This window comes from Macrotis lagotis, chromosome 6 (genome assembly GCF_037893015.1).
Source record: "Macrotis lagotis isolate mMagLag1 chromosome 6, bilby.v1.9.chrom.fasta, whole genome shotgun sequence".
Taxonomy (NCBI): Eukaryota; Metazoa; Chordata; class Mammalia; order Peramelemorphia; family Peramelidae; genus Macrotis; species Macrotis lagotis.
The window spans coordinates 90,138,783-90,160,713 of record NC_133663.1 but is presented as its reverse complement, the minus strand read 5'-3'; the positions used below and the strand labels follow the sequence as shown (position 1 = coordinate 90,160,713).

The 21,931-nt window shown below is 37.4% G+C and overlaps 1 protein-coding gene across 3 annotated transcripts in view; it reads left to right on the top strand.

Moving 5' to 3' along the window:
- LOC141491090 (aldehyde oxidase 2-like) overlaps positions 1–21,931 on the top strand; it is a 144,924-nt gene that overhangs the window by 26,120 nt on the left and 96,873 nt on the right. For 2 of the 3 annotated variants that reach the window (XM_074191678.1, XM_074191680.1), the window contains exons 3-9: positions 256–313; positions 7,931–8,027; positions 9,744–9,852; positions 11,779–11,905; positions 16,215–16,276; positions 19,864–19,953; positions 20,551–20,631. In XM_074191678.1, the coding sequence (XP_074047779.1) occupies positions 7,990–8,027; positions 9,744–9,852; positions 11,779–11,905; positions 16,215–16,276; positions 19,864–19,953; positions 20,551–20,631 (507 nt within the window). In that variant the 5' untranslated portion in view covers positions 256–313; positions 7,931–7,989. Of the gene's footprint in view, positions 1–255; positions 314–7,930; positions 8,028–9,743; positions 9,853–11,778; positions 11,906–16,214; positions 16,277–19,863; positions 19,954–20,550; positions 20,632–21,931 lie in introns of those variants that run through there. The other variant, XM_074191679.1, reaches the window with a different exon arrangement.

The window sequence follows — 21,931 nt, the reverse complement described above, 5'->3', positions numbered from 1 at the left end:
ACATGTTCCTTTTTTCTAGGATTCTGGAATATTCTCCTTCCCCAATCTGGACTGTTGCCTACATCTTTTTCATAGGTGTGTCTCTCCAGAAAGAAGTTCTCTTGATTCTTTTGGTGTAAATGTGACAAAACGTGTATATATATATATATATATATATATATACATATATATATATTCAAAACAAACATATTAAAAAGAGCTCCATATTATTAAATTGTACCCATCAGTAATCTTTACCTCCTTTCCCTCTTCCAGGTTACAGAGAAGAATGCAGATCCAGAAGTCAATTTGCTGTCCTACCTGAGAAAGAACCGTATCCTTTCCCCATAACAATGTTAAATTCCATTTCTAGATCACTTCAAAGTCTACAAAACATTTTGCTCACAATCCTTTGCAGTTTATCATCATTATTATTATTATTGTTGTTATTATTATTATTATTATTATATCACTATCCTTTCCATTTCACAAATGAGAAAATGAAGATGGAGAGGTGGATTTATTTTCAGGTTCAATCACTCAATCAACAGGCATTTATTAAGAATTTGTTATTGGGATGGCTAGGTGGTACAGTGGATAGCGCACTGGCCCTGGAGTTCAAATCTGGCCTCAGACACTTAATAATTACCTACCTGTGTGGCCTTGGGCAAGCCACTTAACCCCATTGCCTTGCAAAAACTAAAAAAAAAAAAAAAAAAAAAAGAATTTGTTATTAAAGAAGCATTCCCATCCCCAGTCAAAACTGCTAATATGTGTCTCCACAGGCAAAAGTCCTCATACATGACAGGACCAAGTCAGGCTCTGTGGCAGGCTGAGGGGTTACCAAGGCAAAGGAAGCTGACCCTGCTCTCATGGAACATAGTGGAGTTTTGAGTAGGGGAGTAGAATCACATGATTAGCCTTAGTCACTTTTTTTTTTTAGTTTCTACAAACACCAACTATGCAAATGTAAAGTCTCTGGGCTTCTTCTGCACTCAGTCCTCTCTCCAGTCCACTTGAATGTTCAGTTAAGTCTGATTTTTAGCATAGTATCTGTACCCATGGCTTAATCAATACTGTTTTGGGCAACTGGGTGGTAAGGCTACATATAGAGTGCCAGGCCTGAGTTCAAATGTGACCTCAGAAACTTATTAGCCTGTGACCCTAGTCAAGTCACTTCACCCTATTTGTCTCAGTTTTCTCATCTATAAAATGAGATGGAGAAGTATATAGCAAACCATCCAGTATCTCTGCCAAGAAAATTATAAATAGGGTCTCAAAGTCTCAGACATGACTGGGGAAACCCTCCCCACAACAGAAATCAATACTATTTACTTGGTTTAACTTGAAAATGTGCTGGTTTCTCAAAATAATAACAATAATAGCTGATATTTATATAGTGCTTATAATGTGCCAGGCACCAGGGTAAATGCCTTCACAAAAGAGCTTTGTTCTCTAGTCTCCAGTTAATAGTCATGAAATTAAAGCTAAGCACTTTAGCTCAGCTTGAATAATTCTCTAAAGAGCTTCACAAAGCCCTGCTAGTATTATTACCTAATAAAGAGCTCTATTGTATTTAGCTGGCACATGATTGCTAAATGGATTGTCGAACTTGCAATTAGCTTTTGGGGAAAACACGTGTAATGGGGAGAAGTCTCCTTGTACTTCACCCAGGTTTTCCCTGGTTCTTCCCCACTTCACTTTCCATTTTGAATTATGTAGTTTTTCATTCAATAATGGATGATCCTTGAAATAAAGCACGATCCTTGAAAGAACCAGAAGTTTTTAGAGAAACCTTAGTCAAGTCTTAGGAGAAAATCCAACTCTAGTCATTGTACCATTCAGTGTTGCAGACATCATAATAGTCAATTCAGTTAACTATACAGTTGAGAGATAGCACTGGCATTGGAGTCAGAAAAGATGATGAGAGTCTGCAATTATGATCTGGGATAAGTCACTTAACTTGTAATATGGCCTTGAGTAAGTCACTTGGGTTAGAAGGCATTTATGTGAGAGGTAGGAAACTTTTTTTCTGCCAGGGGTCATTTGGTTATTTATAACAAAATTAGCCTGATATAGTTGGTCAAACATTTAATGAATTCACCCCCAAAGAGCTCCTAGATTTCTTAAATTTTGAGTCCTGCCTACAGTTAACTGAGCAGTACCAGACCATATGATTTTGAGGGCCTTATACGACCTGAGGGTCAAATGTTTCCCACCCCTGGTTTATATAATGCTAACTCTGACCCAAGAACTGGGTTAAGAGCTTTAAGATGTTATTTCATTTGATCTTCATTAAACCCTTGCAAGAAGAAACTGAGGCAAACAGAGGGCAAACTTGCCCAAAGTCACACAGTGTCTGAAGTCTGATTAGAAATCAGGTCATAGCAATTCCAGGCCCAGCACTGAATCTTTCTGAGTCTGTTTCCTCATAAGGCCACACAGGTAGGTAATTATTAAGTGTCTGAGGCCAGATTTGAACTCCAGGGCCATAATAAAAGTTGTACTATCTTCTTCATAAGACTGCAGTTAGACTCAAACTAGAAAATGTTTTTAAAGAACTTTGTAAACTTTAAAGAGCTATATACAAAAGTGTTTATTAATAACAAAGATAACATGAACAATTGAATGATACAAACACCAATAATCTGAGACACAGAATAAAATAGAATAGAATGTACACAAAATAAAAAAACTTCAGGTTTTTTTGAAGTTTTGAAGTTCAGTTTCCACTTCTGACCTTGAGCAAATGACTTAATCTTTACTGCCTTAAATCTCTCCAAAACTTTAATTTGTATCTACATTGGTAAGAAAAAACTTTCCCCCTACCAATCACATGAGCGAGTCCAGTCCAAAAAAGAATATATCCATTTCAACAAAGACTTATTAAGCCTTTACAACAGGTAAGTCATTGTCTAAGCACAAAGGATACAAAAGGAAACATGAAAGAGTTCCTGACCTCAAGGAGCATACATTCTATTGGAATGATATAGAATGTACCCAAGTCAGCAAATGTAACATTTATTGAAATCAGTCCCAAGTAATTTTAAGTGCAAAAGATGAATAAAATTTGGGAGAAATAAAGAAAAATATGATATTGAATATTGGAAGTGATATTGGATTTTGGAACTATACTTGGAATGAAACCTAGGGATTCTTCAAGACATAGATAAAGATACATTCCAAACATGGAAGACCACATCTACAAAATCACAGAGGTGGGAAATGGAAAGTCATGAATGGGGAACATCTAGCAGGTAAATTTGACAGAAACAGAGGGGATATGATAGGATACAGGAAATAAACCTGAAAGATAGGTAGAAAACAGACAATGAAGTCAGTCCATTAATAAACATTTATTTAGTGTTTACTATGTCCTGCACTCTGAGCTAGCCTCAGATACAAAGAAAAGCAAACATACTATCCCTGCCCACAAGGACCTCATATTCTAATGGGGAACCACCATGCAAACAAATATGTACATACAACGTATATGCAAAGTAGATGGAAAGTAATCTCACAAAGAAGGCACTAGCAGTAGGGAAGAGCCTGAAAAGGTCTCCTACAAAAGTTCAAATTTTAACTATCTTGGAAGGAAACCAGAGAAGCCAGGAGTTGCAATAAGAAGGAAGAGCATCCTAAGCATGGGAAATGTATCATAGAAGCAAAAAGGAATCATTAAAAATTTTTGAAGGAAAGGGGAGAGAGTGTGAAATGAGTAAAATCAATTATTTAGGAATATCAATAGGGCATCTATGTGGAAGATGGATTGGAAAGGGGAGGAAAACCAATATGGAGTCTATTGCAATAATCCAGATGAGAGATAAGGAAGGTCTTAAGTGGAGTAGAAACTGTATAAGTAGAGAGAAGGGGAGAAAGGTAAGAGAAGTTGTAGAAATGACAATGTCTTGGCAGCTAATTAAGTATGTGAGTTGTCAGGATCTCTCTGGATCCTGGCTCTGCCATCCAGTGTGTTAGTTATACATCCTAGCTTTATGCCATCCACAAACTTGAAAAAGATCCCATCTATGCCTTTATCCTAATCATTAATAAAAATGTTAATAGCATAGGGTTAAACACAAATCCTTGGGGAAATGGAGACCTCCTCCCAAGATAAAATGGAACCATTAATGACATTCACCAGTTCTGAATCCTTCTAATTATATTGTCATCCACCCCATATCTCTCCATCTTTTCCAAAAGAATTTCTTCTCTAGACTTTCCAAAACACTCTCAAGTACTTTGGTAAAGTTCAGAGAAACTATACCCCATGTCCCTACTCTACCCATTTAGAAGCTGGTTTAGAAACTAGTTTAGAGAAGAAGAAAGAAGGTGGAGGAGGAGGAGAAGGAGGAGGAGGAGGAAGAGAACAGGAGGAAGAGGAGGAGGAAAGAGGAAAGAAAGGAAGAAATCGAGAGAGAAAGAGAGTGAGAGGAAGGAGGGAGAAAGGGAGAAAGGAATGAAAAGAAAAGAAAAAGCAAGTAAAGAGAAAAATCAAGCTACTCATGTGATTGTTCTTAATATTACCATTGTCCCTCTTTGGGATCACCATTTCCTTTTCCAGATGTTAATTAGTTATATCTTTAATTTTACATCCTAGAATTTTGCTAGGAATAAAAGTCAAGCTCATTGGCCTATCATTTGCAACTTCCATTCTCTTCCATTAGAAAAAAAATCAAGATGACTTTAACCCTCATTATGTTCTCCATAATCTTTAAAAATATTACTACCATTGGTCCAGCAGCTCCACCTGACCATTCTTTCAAAATCATGAGAATGCTGTCATCTGAGTCTGGAGACTAAACTATCTCAAAGAGCACTTAAGTGCCCTATTATTATCTTCTTAGTTGTCTTGAATATCAATTTCCTGTTAGCCATGTCTGTCCTGTCCTTTCCATTTGGCAAACAAAGCAAAACCAGAATGGGAATTAGGCATCCTTTTCTTCTCCTAATTAGTTCTATTTCTCCAAGTCAAAACAAATCTCTACCTAGAAACTCTTCTTTCCTAAAAGATAGATGTTTTTTAAAAACAAAACTTTGTTGTTTTTGTTGTTGCTGTTCTCTTTCTCTTGCATTCTCATTTCCAGGCTCAGTTTGTTCTGAATTTTCTCACTGTAGATACTTTTTCCAGGATCTTGCCTTACTTTGGAACACCCAGTTATTTCCTTCATCTTCTTTTCTTTGTAGCTTTTTAAAATCTAATTTGATTGCTGTGTTATCTGGGTATCCACAATACTTTCTTCAGACAATTCCCTGTAATAAAGCCTAGAGTCCTGGTCTAACAGGTCTAAATATATTGAATTGAGTTAAACCAAATTCCCAAATTGGACCTTTCCCTTCTATATTCATTTGTTTGTTTATCTGTTCATTCATCCATTCATTTGTTTGTGTATTCCTCTTGATCTGTAATTTCATCTATATAGGAAATTTCTGATATAGAAGCTTCTTCCACTAAGTCAGGTAGGTCACTCATCTATACAGTATAATCTCAGGATTTCCTGGAGGGCTGAAAGGATAGATGAAAATACTTAGGATCACAGTTGGCACAATGTAGCATCATCTTACATGGGGGTTAGTTTTTAACCTCTCAGAACACAAGCAAAAATCATGTGCAATCAAAATTACACTTGAAAATTCTTTAACTCAGCTGGTTTGGAATTGATCTTTCTCATCAAAAGCCTGTACATTTTCGGCAAGAGATTTAGGAATGCATAGATGCTGAAAGCCTTTTATTCTAACATATTGCCTTTGAAAGGAACATATTTGCAATTCATGTGTTATAGCCATAATGCTAATGTATTTTCAGTATCCATTAATGCCTTCATCACTTTTACTGATCTAGAAATGCCATTATAGTTATCCTTCCACACAACAGGAGTTAGGGGCACAGTGCTTCTGACATCTGGGAAATTCATATAAACCTGTTTTGCCCTCCCTTCATATCAGAGAAGTCTGAATTATTATGGCATTAGAAGATAAAATACATTGATATTATACTATGCTAAACATATATTTATACATTTTTGAGTTTCCAAACATTTTCTGTGTCATCTGCTGACTTTCACATATTGTCTGAGACTTTAGCAAAACTCCCCCCAAATTTCCATTTAATTTCTTATGCTAATCTGTAATAAATGTAGTTTCTTATTCATTTGGAGTCTAACTTAGGGTAAAGTTAGGGCAAAAAAAAAAATAACCCAGTAGTTACAAAGGACAAGATAAGGGTTAACTGATAGGGAACAATTTCTTTCCAATGTGGACACTGAAAATAAGTAGGAGGGACAGCTAAGTGGATAGAGCACTGGCCCTGGAGTCAGTAAGTAGCTGAGTTCAAATCTGACCTCAGACACTTAATAATTACCTAGCTGTGTGACCTTGGGCAAGTCACTTAACCCCATTGCCTTTCAAAAACAACAAAATTAGAAAACAAGCAGCTGTCTCCTGGTCCAGGGAGGGAAGAAACAGACCAGGTCCCTTTCCAAGAGGAGGACTTAGATGGGCAGTACCCCCATGGGCATATCTTTAATACAACAAAAGTCTTAAACCTCTTTAGTTCAAGTCTCTTCCCACTCTAAGCCATCCTTCACTCAGCTTCCAAAGTACTTTGGTTGAGACTACATGATATTCTATCTTGTTCCTCAATAAACTCTTATAACTTCCTAGTAACCCTGTACTCAACTATAAACTCCAAAGTTTGGCTTTTAAGAACCTTCACAATATGGTTTCCTCCTATCTTTGCAGTCATTTAACTGCCTTCCATATTTCTATGATCCAGTATCTATGAAAGCACTTTTATGTGTGTAAACACATACCTTTATACACACATCATTGTGTAGATAGACACACATAGAAATGGGTATAATGTATGTATTGGTGAATTCCCCAGCCTGGAGATCCTATTTAACTTAAAGTCAATACATCAAGAGGGAAGGCTAAAACCAGAGGAAATCAAGAGGAAAGATAAAAGCCTAATTAGCATCAGCTGATGGTCAATTGCCAGGTGGCTGGCAATTCTGCCAGGAAGATGCATACTTATACAGGATTTTACACAGCAATAAGACAGAAAGCAAAGGGAACCTAGACCGTGTACCCAAGATCAAGTCTGTTCAAGATTGTTTCCCTATAGTTAATGTGATCAGTACACATAATTTGTGTCCTGAACGTCTAAGGGAGTGGAAACCTCCCTTTGAGGTGAATCACACTGAGTCTGTTTTATTTTACACATCCCTTCAAGCTATATTTCTTTGACTCCTAGACTACTATTTCAGGGAGATGTTTCCTCCAAACTCACAGAACACAAGTTTTTAAAAATCTCCATGTAAGATAAATGTATACATGCATACATGTGTGCTTATATTGCATACATGTGCATGTGTAAGTATGTATGTCTGGTTATTTAAGTGTTGTCTCTCCCATTAGACAGTATTTGAGTGCAGGAACAATGTTTTTGCTTTTCTTTATATCTCAGGGTTTGTATGTGTTAAGAGTTTAATAACTGGTTATCGACTGGCTAACTGATGGGTTAGTGGAGAAAGGTTAAATTATAGGAGGTGATAAGAAGCCGCAGGTATTTTCACAAATGATCTGCTATCCAGATGTGGTTTGCCGGGTTTAGCTCAGGTCCATCCACCAAGGGCAGGGAAGGAGAGAGTATGTGTGTATGGGGAGAAGAGTGGGATAAGATTGACAGGTCTTTGGACAGGGTACAGAAGTAGAGGAAAGGTTGATCAAAAAAATGACAGACCATTAGCCCTGGGAGCCCACCTTGAAAGCCAGACTTGATGGCTGAATTCTTTAAGTTAAGTGAACTTATGAATGGAACCACACTGTATATGTCAGCAGCAGGATTAGATCCAATTCCAAGGCTGGCTCTCTATCCATTATAACATACTGTCTTCAATAGGGACAAAATGTGAGAAATCAAACCTTTTCCTTGACTGCTGCCTACTAGTCCGTCTCACTGGAACCAAATATGCCTGTGGAGAAGGAGGTTGTGGGGCCTGCACTGTGATGGTATCAAAGTATGACCCCATTTCCAAGAAAATAAGGTATCCTTTTTAAAGACCTGAAAAATATTTGGCTTGAAGTTCAATGGGAAACATTCCTTTACTAGGTTCATACGCTTGCATCTCAATGGAGACATTAATTAATACAATTCCTAACACTCCTCATGGAACCTAAAAAAAACCAGAATCCAAGAGATTCAATATCTAATTATGATTACTAATAGTCTCCTGCCTCTGGGTACCTTACCAAAGGCTCCCCAGGCCTGGCTTAGACCAGGAAGCAAAAAGCAGTGGGAGAAATACAATTTCCCTTGCTTCCTCCACCTACAATGCTGATTCCAAACAAAATTGTAGTTAGGAATACAAAGGTCATCTTAAGTGGTTCCCAACTCACTTCCTTCCATGTATGTGTCCTCTCCATGATGTCCTCAAACTCTCCACAAAAGTATTTCCAAAGGTCTTACTTGCAGACATCTGATATGGATCTACACACTCACAAGGGCTTACAACTTACCTCTAGATATTATCCATCTAAAATGGTTTTTTTTCAGTTTACAAAGCATTTCCCCACACAACAGTTCTGTGAGATAATATAAATAGTATTAACCACATTTTACAGATAGAGAAACTGAGGCTCAAAGAGGTTCGGTGATTTACCCAACTTCTCATATCTAATAAATGTCAGAACCATTATTCAAATACAGAGATAAATATCCTGACTCAGAAATCCATGCTCTTGACTCTACTGCATGAGAGCCATAAGTAAGGAAATCAAGGCTTCACCTATTGACAGTATTTGTACTCTTTTAGGAGGTAGAAACAATTGAACTCGGTTAATAACTAATGAGCTTTAATCAGAAGCTACTAGATGATCTCTTCCCTGATCCAACCTCACCCTTCCCCATCCTTGGAAGACACTTCCTAGTATCTGCCTCTGATGTATCCCCTGATTCCATCTCTCCATTATGGGTAGCCTACATGGTTATTTACTCTAATGACTCTTGTGTCCCAAGGTCCAATGTTTCTCTACTCCAGGTACCATCTTTGCTAGCTATTGTACTAAACAAGATTGCTTCTCAACCAAACTTCCAAGGAGCCAGTACTATTAGTTTCATCCTGAGGATTACTACAAAGCCAGCAGAGAGGATTTGAATCTTCTTTTTTCCTCAAAGGTTTAATGTTGTGGCTTGCTTCCTTGGGGCCCACAGCGGCGACCTCCCTCCAGGAGGGGAGCTGAGAATAAGGAGTCAAGCCACTACTACCTTATGCCTCCAGCTCAATTTTATTACTGCTTAGCTATTACATACATACTGTTAGGTCTTCTGGGGGTAGAACAAAGAATAATGAGGTAATTGGGGATGCAAGCAGTGTGTACGTGCAGCATCTTGCATTACAGGATAGGGGGGTACGTTAGGGAGGAGATGATAAGGCACAGCTGTGTCTAGTGCCCTTGGTCAGTGGGGCAGAATGTCCAGCTCCCAAGGACTCTGGCTCCCAAGGACTCCAGCTCATCTTATCTCTCAGGGCAGCATGCCAGCTCCTGAGACTTTCCAGGTGGCAGTTTACTTGGAGATGATTTCTGTCATGGCAGTTAGAATAGCCTGTGTACCCACAGTTTAAAGACCCCAAATCCTTCAAAGGTGCCACCTCCTGGGATCTGTGAGCAATGAATATTTTCCATTATTTCACTCTTCTTTCCCAGTAGTCCCACTAAATTTTATTAATGACCTTGATTTTACTTGTGTATCAAATATGAAGACATTATGCAGTTACCGCTTGTCTGCTTCCCATCTGCTCTCTCCATGGGGCAGCAGTCACTACGGTGGAAGGTATTGGTAGTACCAGAACCAGGATTCATCCTGTTCAGGTAAGGGCATATTAGTTTTTTCCTCACGAAATCAGAAATTATTAGCTTTGTTGGTTATCTATTTCAACTCATTCGGTTTACAAATGTTGGAACCAACATTTGTGAGAAGAGCTTGCCTACCATCACATAATGGATCCCAGAATAGTCCAAACTACCACCCAGGTCTTCTGCCTTCTCAGTGCTCCTTCCAATCCATCACACTGACTCTTTTCTCTAAGAACTTTTTCCTATCATATATCCTCTATCTGAGCCTTCAAGTTCTAATTATATAAGTGAAAAATATCATTTCCATGAACTGTTTGGTTATATCTTAGAAGGGATGAGATGAAGACAGGGAAAAGGAAAAAACAAACTTCTCTGAAGTTATGGTATTCCTCTTTCTCATTCGAAGTTATACTTTTATGGAGCTGTGGTTAGACACTATGCTAAGTAAGTTCCCATATGATAAAATCCAGACTTGATCTTGAATGATAGAATACTGAATTGGAATAGTTAAATCCAATTCACCATTTCTGAGCATTTACTGTTGTCACAGTCCTATAGTCTAAGTAAGCAATAGTAGAAGATACAAAGCTTTGATAAGACCAAGTCCCTACTCTTCAAGTCTGGGAATAGGTGGGGGTGGTGGAGAGGGAATGGGGAGAGATGATACGCATGCACAATTAACCCAATGAATATGCTTGATAATGTGAACTTAATGTGAAATTTCTGTAAGGAAAAAAAATCTATATTCTAGAGGATGTATAATCTTTTTGAATAGCCTAAAAAATAAAATCATTAAAAACTAAAGATGCATGCCATTTCTACTTAGGTCAAGTATAGAAATAGCAAATTAGCCTAATCTTTTTCCAAATCCTTCAGTAAAATTCCATACTTAATTTCACTTATTTGTGTACTTTAATGGTGAATTCTGTTCCAGACTTCAACAAAATATTGAGGTCTAGAAGTTGAAGACATTTTTTCTAGCATTTGGCTTATTTTATAAATATATATATATATATATTATATATATAGGAATGAGACATTTAATTTAAAAATAGACCATCTACACAGTAGATAACATGTTTATCTTTTTAACACTCTCTTGTGCTAGTGTTAGTGACAACTAAACGAAGTTTGCAATACCAGGAGCTCAGCCCACACAAAGAGAGAGGTTTGTTTTGGTTTTTAGTTTTTTTTTCTGAATAAAAATCAGTGATAAGTCCTGCATGGCACTGGGAGAAAAGCCACATATTTGGATCTAGAGTTCTATTGGTTCAATTTCAGAATTAGTCTAGAGATCAGTTTTTGGCTGATCAACTTACTAGGGGAAGGGAATAAGATGATATAAATATTATCTCATTTGATCTTTGTAAGGAAGATGCTTTTTTTATTAACCCCTTTTTACAACTGAAAAAACTAAAGCAGAGGTTAAATGATTTGCCCAGGGTCACACAGCTACTAAGTGTCTGAGTCTGAATTTGAACTCAAGTCTTCCTGACTTTGGACCCATATCCACTATACCATTTAGCTGCTTCAACTTACTACCTACTTGAACTTGAGAAAGTAATTTCTTGGGCATTGGTTTCTCCATCAATGAAAGGGGGGAATTGAACTAGTTCAGAGGTTTTTAACCTAGGGTCTTCAGATCCCCAAAGGCTTCCACCAGTAGGCTTCAGAAAATCTGTGGATTTGGATGGGTGAAAATGATGAAGTATATCTTTATTTTCACTAAACTCTAGAATTTAGCTTCAGTTATGACTGTGGGCATCAAATGCCATTGGAGAATGAGGGGTCATCATGAGATGGTGACAGGAGTCTATGACTCTAAAAACTCTTCTGGTTCTGCATCTCATAGTCCTATTATTTTATAATCTCATAATCTGTGTTTTATAACCTTATAATCCTGCATTTTATAATTCTGGGTTTGTGTATGTGCCAACCCAGGAGAGGATTGCCAAAGGTCATGGTACTCAATGCGGATTCTGCACCCCAGGGATGGTGATGTCCTTGTACGCTCTCCTGAGGAACCACCCAGAGCCCTCTCCTCAGCAGCTGACCGAAGCCCTGGGCGGTAGGTTTAGATAAAGTAGGAATGGGGGGGAGGGGGCAGGTAAAAAGCCTGTTGCATAACATTTAATCATGTGAGGAACAAACCTTCAAAGCCTCTAAAATCAGCCAGCTATTAGTCTATGTTTGCCCTTTCCTGGAATGGAAAATCTGGGGGAACCCAATGAACTCCTGGGCATCCTCAAGAGATTATTAACCTAGTGTTTTATCTATGGGGAATCAGGAGAGAAAGAATAACATTGTCAAACCCTGATAAGGACAAATTCTAAAGAGCTTAGGAGGAGTGGAAGAGTGGGAAAAGAAATACAGAATTAAAAAGAAAAAAACACCTAAATTCTGATCTTACAGTCAAAGTTCTTCAATTCAAAAAAGCAAATCTATATTAAGTAATTACCATTACCAGTCATTAAATTAAGGTCAAGGAATACTAAATTGAAAAACAAATTAAAATAATCTCTGCCTTTAGGAAGTTTACATTCTAATGGGGAAAATCTGACACATACACAAATTAGAATGAACAAAGATAGATTGCAATAAGGACATATGAGATAAAGTAATCTAATTTGAAGAGGGAGAGATTTCCACATCTGACTGAGATTAGGGAATATTTTGTGGAGGAGATAACACCTAACAGACTTTGAAAGAAGAAAAGATTTTCCACAGATCAAGATGTGAAGGGAATGCACTCCAAGCATGGAGAAGTTGAGGAGAGGGCAGGATTAAATATAGGAATAACAAGTTGTATACTAAGTGGAGACATATGAAATAAGTCTAGAAAGAGTTGGAGTCAGATCACAGAGGTCTGTAAAAGCCAGTCAAGGGTCTTTGTATTTTATATTATAGGGTTTAGAGAACATTTGGAAGAGAGACATGGTCAGAACTGATATTAGAATAATATTTTTTTAGGGGCGGCTAGGTGGCGCAGTGGATAAAGCACTAGCCCTGGAGTCAAGAGTACCTGGGTTCAAATCCAGTCTCAGACACTTAATAATTACCTAGCTGTGTGGCCTTGGGCAAGCCACTTAACCCTATTTGCCTTGCAAAAACCTTAAAAAAAAGAATAATTTTTTTGACAATTGTGCAAAGGATAGATGGTAAATGAAAGAGACTAAAGGCAGGAAAACTAGTTAGGAGAACAAAACAATAACCTAGGGGAAGGTTAATGCAGACTAAATAAGCATTGTGGCATTGTGAGTCCAGAGAAGGACAGAAATTTGAGAGATGCTATAGATGTAAATTTGATGAAACTCAACAACTGTTTGTAAAAGGGAGGGGGGGAATAAGAGAAAAAGCAAAGAATAGTCCAAAGTGATTCCAAGGTTTCAAGTCTCAATGAGTGGGAAGATAATTAATTATGCCATCAATAGAAATATAAAGTTGGAAAGAAAGAAATTTTTGGTGGGAATAGTTAACCTTTATATGTATATGTATATTTACATATATATGTATTATAGCTTGCAAAATGCTTTGCATAAATTAATTTCACAATAACTCTGTGATATAGTTGACATTATTCCCTTATTTTATAGTCTGGAAGAGGTTAAATGACTTGTCTAAGATTATACAAGCTGTTTGACTCAGTTCTTCCTAACATCTAGCATAATAAAATGCTGGTAGGTCAAGTGGATGTCCTGCAGCAGTTGGAAATGTGGAACTGGAATGAAGGTGGACATATGGAACTAGATTTGGGAATCATCTGGAAGGCAATAATAATTAAACTAGTGGAATGAAATGAGATCTATATTAATGAAAGCATAGAGAGATGGGAAGAGGGTCTAAGACTGAACCTTGTGAAACATTCACACTGAAGGGAATAGGAGGAAGAATAGGTCAAAAAATATGACGGAGAAGGGGTACTCAAACAAACAGGAGGAGAACCAAGAGATAGTAATGTCATGGAAGCTAAGGAAGGAAGGAGCTATCAAGGATTTCAAATACTGTGGAAAGATCAAGGAGAATGGTGATGGAGAACTGGCCAGAAATGCAAAGCTATCAAGGAAGGCATGGTTAAGAAGGTTGAGGATTGAGAAAACACCATTGAATTTTGGGAACTGAGAAATCACTGGAAATCTTGTTGAGAGGGGAGGGAATATACAATTATATAATGCCTACTGTGTGCCAGATCCTAGGATAAGTCCTTTACAAATATTATCTCATTTGAGTAGAGTAGAAGAAACAGAAATTTAGATTGCATACCTTTCCTTAATTAATTAAATGTGTTAATGTTATCTTTTATCTGAACTTTGTCAGATTTTTAAAAACTTTTTTTTAACCTAAAGTGTCTCTAGTGTATTATCTGAAGTTTAGCAGGATGGCAGGTGCTTATATTGTATGATAATCAACTATGAATGATTTAGTTATTCTCAGCAATACGATTCCAGACAATTCCAAAGGACTTATTATGAAAAATGCTATCCACCTACAGAGAAAGAATTGATGGAGTCTGAATTCAGATTGAAGCAAACTATTTTTTACTTTCTTATTTTTCTTGAGTTGGTTTTCTGAGAAGGGGAGGTGTTTTGTTTCATAATATGACAAATATGGAAATACGTCTTGCATGACTCCACCTGTATAATGTATTTCAAATTGCTTGCCTTCTTAAGGAAGGGGAAAGGAACAGAGAGAAGGAGAGAACTTGGAACTCAAATTAAAAAAAAAAGTTAAAATTTGGGGGCAGCTAGGTGGCGCAGTGGATAGAACACCAGCTCTGGAGTCATGAGTACCTGAGTTCAACTCCAGCCTCAGACACTTAATAATTACCTAGCTGTGTGGCCTTGGGCAAGCCACTTAACCCCATTGCCTTTGAAAAAAAAATGTTAAAATTTGTTTTTATTGTTAATTGGGAAAAAGTAAAATGTTAAATAAAAAAAAAAATTTAAAGATGGCAGGTGCTTCTGCTACCCACATTTGAGGTATCTTGGATATTAACTATATTATAGTTTCCTAGATTAATCCAAGTTGGAATAATAAGCCAAAAGAAGACAAATTGTCTCTTTTGGAATCAAGACCCAAGACTAGACTAGGCTTGTGTAAGTCTTAGAAAAGCTTTGAATTCTCATTTATGTATATCTGTGTAATGTTTTCCCTATTGAAAAATAAACTCGGGTGGCTAGGTGGCATAGTGGATAAAGCACCAGCCTTGGAGTCAGGAGTACCTGGGTTCAAATCCGGTCTCAGACACTTATTAATTACCTGGCTGTGTGGCCTTGGGCAAGCCAATTAATCCCATTTGCCTTGCAAAAACCTAAAAAAAATAATAATAATAAAAAATAAATAAACTCCTTGAAGTCATGGTGCTAGTCTAAGACGCAGGGAAACCTAAGTACAAATCTTTCCTCTATCAATTAATATCTGAATGATTCTGGTCAGTCACTTGATCTCTCTCAGGTCCAATTTTCTCATATTAAATTGGATATAATAGTACAAAGCTATTGTGAGGTCCAAATAAGATAATATGTATAAAATTTTCTACAAACTTTTTAAATATAGAAATGCTGTTTTTTGGTTATTTTGTTATTATTATTTTTTCCCCTGTATTACCTACACCACAGGCACACCTTTGCACTCTAGGTTATATGGCCTCTGAGGTCCCTTTCAACTCTAAATCTGTAATTCTAAGAGGAGAGAGAATGCTTTTTTGTTCTGATGGGGAGGGGGAATCACAAATTGGATAAAAATAATAATTAAAACCTTATTTTCTACTTTAAAACCCTTAAAAATAAAATTTAACATATCTTTCCCATCAAAAGTTTTGGAACCATCTGGTGGGATAGACTGGATTTTGTTTTTGTAAGGCAATGGGATTAAGGGATTTAACCAAACTCACCCAGCTAGGTAATTATTTTTTTAAATTTTATTTATTTAAGGCAATGGGGTTAAGTGACTTGATCAAGGTCACACAGCTAGGCAATTAAGTGTCTGAGGCCAAATTTGAACTCAGGTCTCCTGACTCCAGGGCTGATGCTTTATCCACTGCATCACCTGGCTACCCCATAGACTAGACAGTCTTGATTCAGAAACAGTCAGGTATCTTATTTTTAGAAATGACTAGAGAACAGCAGTCATATCCTTTGCTTTTGTTAACTTATCACATATAATGCTAAATATATAATTCATAATAATACTAAATATGTAATTCATATTAATGATAAATTGTGTTTATGTTATTAATATAAAAGTAAACATTATCTGTATTCAAGAAAAAAATTATTTTCTGATTAAAAATCCAAGTAAAATGACATATCAGTTCTAAGTTTCTAAAAAAGTCACTAAAGATAAAAATCATTTATAAATTGTATTTCCTCTATGCGCAGGTAACCTATGTCGCTGTACTGGATATCGCTCAATTCTAGAAAGTAGCAAAACTTTCTGTGGGGTAAGTGGGAGATTGATGTGGAAGAGGTTAGTCTGAAGATGGTGCACAAATGATAGTTGGGCTGCTCAAGATCTAGAAAAGATAACCCATATAGAAAGAATTGGAAATCCTAGGGATATTTAGATCTTAAAATAGTCAAGTCATTTTTTTTATGCTGATTCATTGGTGGTTTACTGGTTTGCTGAGAGCAAGTAGCATGTTTTATCAGAGAGAAATGTTGGACCCATCAAAAGCGCCAAAGGAAAATTAATTGATATTATAACCAGTGGAGGGAGTGGGGTGGGGGGGGGGGTGTTGTTGATGCTTGTTTAATGGGATAGGGCTAGGAAACTAAGACTGAATCCAGGTCAGATCCCTCCAGACCTCTCTGACTAGTATAGTCTATGAGTAAAAGATCACAGGAGGGGTGAGATACAGATTCCCAGGAACACAGAATGTCAGACCTGAAAAGGACCTAGAAAATAATCTTATTCAACTCCCTCCTTGGCCAGAAAAATTAAGTCTGGTAGAAAATGTGAATTACTCCAAGTCATAGAGCAAGTTAAGGGCAGAGCCAGGAGAAGCATCCCCAAGATGGGACACAGAAGACAGGCAGGTTCTGAAAACCAGGTTAATTAAGGAGGAGCAGGTGGGTTGTTCACCATTGTTAGCGGAGGATCTAGGGCCAAATGGAGGGAAGCAGAAGTGAGTGGAAGCTATATAGGGTTGTGGTCAGAGACCCAGAATGGGTAGAGCAAACATTAGCCTATCTGAGACCAGAGGAAAGAAGTGTCTAGGGATCATTTCAAAGGCACAAAGGAAACAGGTGAGAACTGAAATCCTGAAAAGAGAACCAGGGACTGGAGTTCAAGAACCCAAAGAACTTAACAGGTCCATACACAGCATATTGATGGGTGTTTCTAGAAAGGGGGACCAAAATCCTCTGTTCTGGTATTAGTAGCCTTTGTTAGTGCAAGGAAACAAATGGGTGCTTTTCCTTAAAGATGGGGCAGGGCTGTCTCCCAGGTTCTTAGGCTAGAGTTGGCATGCTGGCAGAAGCCTGGCATCCTTGAGAATTCTAAATAGCTCTGTCAAGTTTTCTTAGGTCTGGCCAACATCAGTATATAAGGCAATAATATTTATAGCCTGTGAGTCTCATTAAACAGAGGACTGAAAGACACTGCAAATAGAGTACTTGCTGAGGAATAGTGATAAAGGACATTTAAGACTGTCTTCCTTTTGGAGAAGAACCTGGGCATGCATATAATTGCCATTTTAGGGACAGACTTGGGGATGATGGCAGCATAATGCTGTCAGAAGTTTGGCTAGAGATTCCCTGTTACCCAAATCTAAGCAATTCAATAAATAAATATATTAAGGGCCTACTATGAGCAAGGGTCTAGGAAAAAGACCCTCCCATAGTGGAGCTTACATTATATTTACCACGAGCTAACAAACCCCAAAGGTGTTTCAGTGGCAGAAAACAATTCTTCCACAAAAGGAAGCTACCTCATAAAGAAAATATTTTTGAATCCATTCAAAGCTGGTTTCTTTCTGTGAGAATAATTCACACTAACTCTGAACACTCCCTTGCAAAAGACTAATTTTACATAATACATTAGATCCTGTTTGAACTGCTTTTGGGGGAAGTTATACCTGAAAAGAATTCAGAATGGAGTGGTGGTAAGCATTTTAATGGAGGTTCAGCTAAGAGCAAAGAGGGTGTGAAGAAGAGAATATTTTGTAGGAGTGTATATGAGGTGATGAATTACAGGGCAGGAAAAGAAAGAAGAGAATAACCAATATGTTAAAATTCATTGATTTAACCTGTCCCCAGTCACTCATCTATTACTAACTTCCTTCAAATGTTTATTAAGAAAAAGATCTCTAAAACTCTTGTTGAAGGAAGGAAGGAGGGAGGGAGGGAGGGAGGGAAGGGAGGAAGAGAGAGAAAGGGAAGGATGGAAGAAGAAGAAGAAAGAAAAGAGAGTAAGAAAAAAGAGAGGGAAAGAAAAAAAATAAAGGGAGGATCCAGGAAAAAATAAAGAGAAATAAAGGGGGAAAAAAGGGGAGGGAAGAAGTGAAGAAAAGAGAGAAAAAAGAAAGATAAATTCTGTAAAATATAAAAAGCTAGTTGCCTACATTTTTATAATATAAGGCCTTCACAGTTGTCACTTTGATTATGGGTTCTCCTATAGAAGTAGCTAAGTAAACCACTGTAACCAAGATCAAAAGAAATATAGTAAATTGGGAAACCATTTCTACAACTAGTATTTCTGACAAAGGACTCATTTCTAAAATATACAGAGAATTGATTCAAATTTTTAAAAAGACAAGCCATTCCCCAATTGACAAATGGTCAAAGCATATGCAAAGACAATTTAGACAAGGACAAAGCAATCTATAGTCATATGAAAAATTGCTCTAAATCACTAATTATTAAAGAAATGAAGATTAAAGCATCTCTGAGGTACCACCTCATACCTCTCAGACTGGCCAATATGACCAGAAAGGAGAATGATCATTGTTGGAAGGGTTGTGGGAAATCTGGTACACTAATACATTGTTGGTGGGGCTGTGAACTCATCCAATCTTTCAGGAGAGCAATTTGGAATTATGCCCAAAAGTCAACAAAAATGTGCATACCCTTTGATCCAACAATATCACTACTGGATCTATACCCTGAAGAGATCATGAAAAAAGGTAAAAACATCACTTGTACAAAAATAGTCATCGCAGCAGCCCTGTTTGTGGTGGCAAAGAATTGGAAATTAAATAAATGTCCTTCATTTGGGGAATGGCTTAGCAAACTGCAGTATATATATATGTCATGGAACACTATTGTTCCATTAGAAACCAGGAGGGATGGGAATTCAGAGAAGCCTGGAAGGATTTGCATGAACTGATGCTGAGTGAGATGAGCAGAACCAGAAAAACACTGTAAATCCTAACAGCAACATGGGGGCAACTTGATGGACACACTCATTCCATCAGTGCAACAATCAAGGACAATTTTGAGGCTATCTGGATGGAGAACACCATCTGTATCCAGATAAAGAACCTTGGAGTTTGAACAAAGACCAAAGACCTTTAATTTTTTTAAAAAAGGGTTATCTTATGATGTAATTTTGCTCTCTCTTATATTTTATTCTTTCCTTAAGGATATGATTTCTCTCTCATCACATCCAGCTTAGATCAATATATACCGGAAACAATGCAAAGACTTACAGATTGCCTTCTGTGTGGGGGTGGGGGGAGGGAAGCAGGATTGGGGGAAAATTGTAAAGTTCAAAATAAAATCTTTCTTTAAAAAAAAAATCCAAAGGGGCGTCTAGGTGGCACAATGGATAGAGCACCGGCCCTGGAGTCAGGAATAACTGGGTTCAAATTCAACCTCAGACACTTAATAATTACCTAGCTGTGTGGCCTTGGGCAAGCCACTTAACCCCATTGCCTTGAAAAATCTAGAAAAAATTTTTTTTAAATCCAAAAAAAAAAGAAGCAGCTAAGTAAATTTATTCTTATATTACAATTGCTCGAGTTTCCCAAAGTTGAATTCCCAGTTAGATGCATAAATGATTTTGCCTCAGTATTTCACTGTTTTTTAGGAGTCAAACTGCTGTCAAATGAAGGAAACAGGGAAATGTTGTTTGGATCAAGAAGAAAATCTAACTTCATCATCTCATCAGAAAAATGATGTGAGTTGCTTCTACTTCCTGTTGCCTATTTTGTTATTGTTGTCATTCAATAGTGTTAGACACTTTGCAATACACACCATTTGGGGTTTTCCTGGCAAAGATAATGAAGTGTGGCTTGTCATTTCCTTCTCCAATTCATTTGACAGTTGAGGAAACTGAAGCAAACAGAGTTAAGTGATCTATCCAGGGTAACCAAGCTACTAAGTATCTGAAGTCAGATTTCGATTCAGCAGGATGAGTCTTCTTACTTCAGTCCCTACCCCACCCCCATCCCACTCCTGTGCAACTAGTTGCCCTATTTGTTTATAATTATTGTTCACAAGTTGGTGAAAGAGAAGGATGTGGACCCAGAGCTGAAAATGCTTTGCAAATCTTAAAACACTATATAAATGCTAGCTATTATTACTATCAAGCTTCTCATCTAAAATGCTTTTTTTATTTTTAAATGTCTCTCTGGGACTTTGAACTTTCTCTTCTAAAGGGCAAGGAAATTGGAAATGTCTTTAATGCCAACTTTGCAGACTTAAGGTAAGAACAATACCCTTCTTTCCCTCAGATCTGATTTAAAGTGTCTCCAACTTTATTTTCTTTTTAAAGATCTGCACCCAACTATACACAAAAGAGGAGTTCCAGCCCTTGGACCCAACCCAGGAGCTCATTTTCCCCCCAGAACTCTTGGTGAGATGTGTTGCTCTTCTCTCTTTTGTTTACTTATTAATCATGGCAAATTCAGCTGAATGAAATCACCCTCATTTATCTTCTTGTGCAATTGATAATATAATAGTATTTAAATAAAATACAAATAAAATCAATTATTTTGGAGTACAATTATATATTTACATGTGTAAATATATGAGAATATGAGAGAGAGAGAGAGAGAGAGAGAGAGAGAGAGAGAGAGAGAGAATCCAATGGTCCCCAGGTTAAGAACCTCTGTGGTTTTTAAGGGAATTTGGCAAGCTTGCCAAAGTGATCTTCCAAAAGCCACAATTTTACCATTTCACTCTCCTACTCAATAAACTCAAAATAGCTCCCTATTGCCTTCAGGATCAAATATAAAATCTGTTTGACTTTAAAAGCCCTTTACAAACAGCCCCTTTCCTACCTTTCCAGTCTACTTACACCCTACTCCTCTCTACACAATACACAAAGTACAATCCAGTGATGACATGGTTTCCTTGCTGTTCCTTACATATAGCAGTTCATCTCCTGGCTCTATGTCTTTTCACTGCCTTCCCCTCTGGTATTCTGCAGTGCTTTTCTTCATTTTCTCTTCTTGGCTTCCTTGGCTTTCTTCAAGCCTCAGTTTATCTTCCTCCTTCTACAGGAGGGTTTTCCCTGTGGGAGGATGTTAGAGTCTTCCCTTGGAGATTAACTCTAGGAGAGGAAGAAGGGGAGGAAGAAGAGGGAGAGAACAGAGGAAGAGGAGAAAGAAGAAAAGGAAGAGGAAAAAGGGGAGGAGGAACAGAGGAGGAAAAAGAGAGAATGGAGGAAGAGGAGAAAAAGGAGAAAGAAGTAAAGGAAGAGAGAGAGAGAGAGAAGGAGGAAGAAGATAGAAAGGAGGAAGAGAAGGAGGAGAAGATGTTTAGATGGGAAATGACAACCAAAAACAAGCAGAAAGCTTGATCGTGGGAACAGCAATAGAAGTTTTATAAAAATCTTTTTGTAACTTTATTTTTTTAGCTGTTTTTTTGCAAGGCAAATGGGGTTAAGTGACTTGCCCAAGGCCACACAGCTAGGTAATTATTAAGTGTCAGAGTATGGATTTGAACTCAGGTATTCCTGACTCCAGGGCCAGTGCTCTATCCACTGCGTCACCTAGCCACCCCTAAAAAAAAATCTTTTTAACAAAAAATTAGTGCCCTGCTGATCTCGAATGAGAGATCATAATGCAATTAAGATTTCTTTTTAATAACATGTGACTTTTTACCTTTGAACTCTTGATCTGTATTTCCTTGGTAATGCATTTTTTTAATTT